We start from the raw sequence: 6,690 nt of genomic DNA on the forward strand, positions 1-6,690 counted from the left end.
AAATTAAAAGCAAATGTATAAATGTCTGAATTTGGAAGAAAAAGTTCTGACTGCGTGTCTGAAGTGTGATGATGCATGTCCATCAGAAGAACACATTGCAGGTTTGTCATGAGCTCCACATACAGCACCATGCAGCGCTGTACATCCCCATCAAAAAGCCAAATAAAGAGGCTTCAATATACAAATATGCACTGATGAGAACCAGTCATTGTTTTGCAAGTTGTGAGTAAGTCTCAAGTTTTTGCATTTAAGTCCCAAGTCCTAAACATTGTGTTTGTAGTCCTAAACAAATCCTAAGTAACTATTTATCAAATGTAATGCAATTTTAACATCAGAGCCTTGAAGTGAAGTTGTTTTTTCTCCACGTATAATTTTCAACCTGCACGTTTTGCATGTTAGTTGAATGAAAAGGAAAGGAAATGATTTGTGGCACACTTTTTAACTGACAGACTTCAATCTTCAGGCTCAAGGCTCAAGTCCAAGTGAAGTAAAGTCCAAATCATGTGACACAACTCTGCAAATTTGTATGGATTTTTTACGCTCAATCTACAATTACATTCAAAAGTCCAGACTAGACCGCAAATAAATCAGGTCAGACACCTTATACACAATACTTTTTACAGTAATAAAGGAAGCTACAAAACAAAAATAACCACAAAATTGAAAATACAGTACAGTTAAAGCACACTATGAGCAAACAAAATCCAAATACTGAGAGCCTCAAGCAAAGTAATTGTGTCCTTGTGGCCATTAGAGAAACTGCAGTTCAGTATTGTAACTGATGAAAATGAAAATGCATTTATATAATTCTATTTAAATGTTATGTTATGATAAGTAGGTGTGTTACAGTACAACGTATCTTTTATCTGCAGCTTCAAAGTGCATACCATGGCTGACTGTGACCCTGGATTATTTGTCTCTGTGTTTAAACTTTATTTGCAGTATTTGTAGCTTTCACAAACATGTTTTGCATCATAAGATCCCCTCTTCTTTAGACTGACAACAAGCTAAGACGTAAAACAAATAGAAAATGTAGAGTAGTGGTTCGAGACCGAGAAAACAACAGACACGCTGTAGCTGTAAGAGAAACAGAAAGGTTGCTCTCAGTGCTCCCCGCTCTCTGTGTTTTTCTGATCCCTCTAAAAATGAAAATAGCGACAGGAAACCGTTATTAAGCCACTCTCTTTTTCTCTCTCTTCCCCTTTCTTTCCTTTTCTCTCCCCCATCATCAGCCCCCCCGCTTAGCTTTCATTTCTCTTTTAATAATCGTCTTCCCTTCTCTCACTTCTCAAAATCGTCTAACTGTGAGTAATAAATACTGTACAATAATGTAATGTGAGGCGCGTGTGTGTATTAAAATGTTCACATGCATGTGCTGTGGTGCTTCAGTCTGCACATGTGTGGTGGCGCAGTAAAAGTCTATGTTCCCTCTGCTGCCAAACCACTTACAGCTCATAGCAGATGTAAAATACACAGAGCAGTGTCACATGATAAAAGTCAGATGAAATCAAGGCGAATGTGGGCTCTGCTGGAGTAAAAGGGGCAGCAAGGAGTTGTAAAGAGTATGTAAAATGTGTTACCTACACTTAATATGTGCAATATTGAATAACTGAACAAAATATGAAAAAAGTTTGTTGTACTGACATGATGAGGACTTTATAAAGCATCACATACTAGCGTTAACTAGTGTTTTAAGGCCATATCCATTGGCAATTTTTGTGCTTCTCTTCAACCATTCCCAGTTTCCGACCTGTGCCTGGATTGGCTGGTTCATACTGTACTAGCCAAGGCTGGATTATGGAGCAAAGTGGGTCACTGCCCTGGGGCCAAACAGCCCTCAAAAGCCCCAGGATCTCTGTGAGGCATTTGGTATGTGGCGCTACAATCGGCCATAACTTCAGGAATATGCAAAACCAAAGCCCAGCATCAACTGACATGATAGCTGCCTTAAAGGGATAGTTCGGGTTATTTGAAGTGGGGTTGTATGAGGTACTTTTCCGCTGTATTGCCTACAGCACAGCATAGAAGCAAAGCAATGTACTGCTGGAAAACCGCTCTTAACTAAAGCAAAATGTTGCACTCTCCAAACCAACCAAACTCCTTTGGCAACTAAACCTTTGAAACAGCAAAGTCACACAACACAAACAAGCTAACCAGAAACTCCTGTGTGCTCTGAGGTAAAATTATTGATTTTACCAAGGGAGTTTGGTTGGTTTGGAGATGATATTTGGCTTATATAATAGTGGTTACCTGTCAAAAAAGGCTGTCTGACAGCAAGGTAAGGGGATGAAAATATGTATCACACAATAAACCTGGGTTCATGTATTGTTAAAGCAGAGGAATATGTTGCACGATGCCCGGAAGCTAATATTTGTCCCCAGTCTCCTAGCAGATTGATCCAGCCATGCAGCTCCTGTGACACTAAATAAAATGCCTCCCTGCCTCGACATAGCCTGACCTTGTTAATCTGTATCGCTGTCTTTTCAATAGCCCTGTTTTCAGCTTTGTGACAGTGCGTTTTTTTCACATAATCCACATACTTTTTTAATTGTTTATTTTGCTAAATAAGTAGGAGAATGTTCTTAAACCATTAAGAAACATTAAATCCTTCAGGTTATGTGGAAAATTCAAATCACCAGTGAAAGAACCACGTTCTCTACTGACCTTTTGTTTTTCCCAAATTTGAATGTTTAGATTACATAAAATACATATAATAGGAGTCTCATTATTTCTGCCGCTCATTATTAGACCATAAAACGCGACAGAGTTGTGGTTCTGTGTGTTCTAGATCTATTTTCCAAGCAGCCAGTCGTCTGTGACTCCTGCCCCACATTAGTGCACTCTGCCAGGGGAGGGAAGCCAGGAAAGGAGGTGGCTTGGCACAGGGCCTGGGTTTCACCACCACCCAGATATACCACACACACACACACGCACACACACACACACACACACACACACACACACACACACATCAATGCTTGAGAGAGCTCTTGGCGAGACTTGAAAAGCCTTCATTGACGTCTTGGCTGCTGTGTACAATTTGCTTCCTCGTCTGTCTGTGCATACACACACACACACATACACACACAAACATGTACACACTCTTGTCTGCAAGTCTGTGGGTGATCAGTGCCATTTATTAGACTGTGGGGAAAAAGACTGGATTGAATGAAAGAACTCTCTCTCTCACACACACACACACACACACACACAGCCCTCCCCTTCATCCGTCCACCCCCACACTCAGTTAATTGCTTCCTCTCCTCCATCTCTCTTTTTTCTCTTCCTTCCACGATCAACAGCTTCTGTCTCAAGACTTCATTTTAATCTGCCTTTACTAAAATAAGACTTTCTGCACAAATTATGCAGCTCAGTATGTTAAGATATGTTCTGGGCCAAACCAAAACTGATGAAATATTCTTAACTCAGGGTTCACTTCTTTTTCTGCTTGTTTGATCTTTTGATCGTCTCCCCTGTCTCTCCCTTCTTTAACAAATGGAGCTTGCTAAAGTGTCATCACTTTGTGTAATTAGAGGTAATATTCAATTCATATGTCACATGACACCTGAGTAAGTTTAGCTGAAGACGGCCATGAGATACAGTCAAAAGCTTGAGAGTAAACCTTAGATTTCTAAAACATTTTCTACAAATGTATAAATAACTATCTTAAGTTGTAATAAATTGTAATACTCCTTTAATACTATATAAGGAGCATTTAACTGATTTGATGCATTGAGTTCAGTTCACTTATCATGAGGAGTGTTACTCAGTTGTATAATGTCATCTGGAGGAAGTTTCACAGCCTGAGAAAATTACCCCGATGATGTCATAGTGATGCATCGGGGTTAGCTCAGTTTGTCATTACCACAGCAACCCATCGGTTGATGATGTCTGGACACACTAAGTCGATCTGATCACTTGCAAATAACAGTGTGGCCAGTCTGTGTTAAGGATCTGATTTGATAAACAAATCTGATTTAACTTCAGTGTCATCTAAATCTCTGAATTTGCACTTAAATAAAGAAAAACAACCTCTGTTCTCTGTTTTCTGTTCTCTCTCAGACTCCAGACAGATGCAGTCGTCTCCATCTTGGTCCTACGACCAATCGTATCCTTACCTTGGCCAGATAACCACGCCCACTGTCCACACAGCCAATCCCCTTTCGCCCGGTCGATCTTCGCTCAGTGACCTGTCCTCGCGACTCACAGGTAACACACAGGAGCATGTACACCCAGAGGAAACACACAGTAAAGTAAGCAGGTTGTAACCTCTGACCTTTGCCCTCTCTCAGGTCCTGACCTCACGGCATTCAGCGACCCCAGGATGACCTTAGAACGGCCTTTCACCTCCCTCCCTTCCTTGCCTGACTCCCGCTTCTCTGACCCCCGGGTCCACTACCCTCCCACAGCGGCCGCCTTCACCTACGCTCCCTCTCATAACCCCGTCTCCAATGGTGCCCTCGGCATCACCATGGCAACTGCCATGGCGACCACTCCAGCAGGGAGGTACCACACCTACCTGCCTCCTCCCTACCCGGCAAACACCCCCCACCAGGCTCAGAACGGACCCTTCCAGTCCACCTCCTCGCCGTACCACCTGTACTACTCCACCGCCGCCGGCTCGTACCAGTTCTCCATGATGGCCGGGGGAGGCAGCAGCGGCGACTCGCGCTCCCCGCCGAGGATCCTGCCGCCGTGCACCAACGCCTCCACGGGCTCCTCCCTCCTGCACCCCTCTTTGCCCAATCAGAACGAAGGAGTGGGCGTGGAGGTGGAGTCCAGCCACAGTAGCTCCCCAACAAACATGGCAGCTGCTGAAGCTGTCTGGAGACCCTACTGAAGCAGCCGCGGATGTGGAGGACACTTTGGGTGCACTCATTTAAGGTGACGACCTGGTTATGTGATGGTGGACCCTGTTTTTTTGCCATGGACCACAAATTCAAAAGATGCTTTCCCTGACCAAACAATCAGTAATTTTTAGTTAAAGACTTGACTTAAAACTTATGACATTTGGACACATGGATTTATGCATTTACGCATGGTGTGATGTTATATGATAAAGCTTAGGTGGAGACAAAAAGTAAACAGGACAGTAGTGTCTTGCAGTCGCTGCATCTTGATAAAGCACCTCGGTGTTTTCCCCTCAATTACTCCTGTCGAGCAATTTTACGGCTGGGAGGCATTTCCAATTTGCAGAGTGCACAGAAAAGTTGAGTCTCCGTCTAAAATACTCCCACGCTTTAGATGATTGTGGGAGAGGTTTTCTAGCTGCGGCTTGTCCTCCGCAGGAATCACGCTTAGAGCAGGCGTGGCCATCTTTGAGGCACGCCGGTGTCGTAACTGTGGATGAGTCGTCCCAGACCAACAGCCCCCGCTGCTGTGGAAAGCACTGTTAATCTGTTTATTCAGTGTTTAATATTGAAAGTGTAGCGTGTCCAAATTGCAACAGGTTTGACACGACACGTCCTTGGGTCTTCAGCAAGTGTGAAATAGAATTGGATGAATTGTTATAGTTAGATATTGTCCCTGTTTCCTGCAAGACCGAACTGATATTTTAAAACTGAAATGTTTGGAGGAAAATTGGAGGAAATGTTGGAACACAACATACCATCCAGTGGTTTTTCCCTCCCACTCCCCCAGCAGTAATATTAATTGTCACTTATCAGTGCAGTTTCTCCTAATTTTCCTCAGAATTGTTCAGTGATTATTGGTTTCTGATTTGCGGAAAAACTGTCCATCATTGCTTGACCAGGAGCCGAATGAGTGCACCCAGTTTAAAACTGTCTACTGACAAACAATGTTGGCCAATGAAAAACAAGCAGAATGACTGACAGGTGCATCAGCCAACAGACAGCAGCGAGTGGACATCACCGTCTCACTCTCAGGACATCGAAAAAGACTCCAGAGGAGAACTTCTATTAAATGAAGGACAGGTGGAGAGCAGGGTAATATTTTGGTTTTACACTGACAAAGTGCATGTAGCAGCACTGGACTGATCTATTTGTAAAATAACAAAACGGCTTCTTCCTCATAAATGTTGTTGGTGTTGTGAATAGATGATTTGCTCATGCCAAATATTGTGATGGTCTGTTTGTGTTTACCCTCATCTGTCCATCTGTCATTTTTTTCACCACAACTCCTCTTTGGTTCTCGGTTGAAGAAAATAAAGATCACTTTATAATCCCTGAGGCAAATTTGGACAAAAATGTAATCCTCGTTCATTAAAATGATTACAGTTTCTTAATTTGACATTAGTTAAGCCAGTCGATTGATAACCGGACTAGATTCTAATGAGAAATTTTGTTCAGATTTATACATTAACGCAGATTAAAATGTCTGTATTGAGATCTAAATCATGTCCGTCTATGAATATTGGTTTTGCCATAAAAATGCTCAAATTGAAAGTTTGTCCTCCATCAGCAGCTTTACTTCAAAGATGACCTCCCCATTTTCTCACCACACTCAGAAACTTTACAGCATGGAGTTTTGTTAAATACTTTAATTTATTCCTACAACACCATTTCTGGTAGCATTTCGTGTGTGTGTGCGTGTGTGTGCGTGTGAGTGAGTGTGTGTGCCACATTGACCCATGATCCACTGTCGATTTGTACTGTATATAACCGTGGCTGTAAATGACACCTGCATTTGATTATTTTCTCATCACGCGACACTCACTCACACACACACACT

General features: G+C 42.5%; 1 protein-coding gene across 2 annotated transcripts in view; it reads left to right on the forward strand.

Annotated features, from left to right (window-relative positions):
• The window catches only part of runx1 (RUNX family transcription factor 1), a 53,345-nt gene extending 48,323 nt beyond the window's left edge, over positions 1-5,022 (forward strand). For both annotated transcript variants that reach the window (XM_084713364.1, XM_084713365.1), the window contains 2 exons: positions 4,063-4,209; positions 4,293-5,022. In XM_084713364.1, the coding sequence (XP_084569490.1) occupies positions 4,063-4,209; positions 4,293-4,840 (695 nt within the window). In that variant the 3' untranslated portion in view covers positions 4,841-5,022. The remainder of the gene's footprint in view (positions 1-4,062; positions 4,210-4,292) is intronic.
• Positions 5,023-6,690: the final 1,668 nt, after the last annotated feature.

Source organism: Lutjanus erythropterus, chromosome 24 (genome assembly GCF_056507025.1).
Source record: "Lutjanus erythropterus isolate fLutEry1 chromosome 24, fLutEry1.hap2, whole genome shotgun sequence".
NCBI classification, from domain to species: Eukaryota; Metazoa; Chordata; class Actinopteri; order Lutjaniformes; family Lutjanidae; genus Lutjanus; species Lutjanus erythropterus.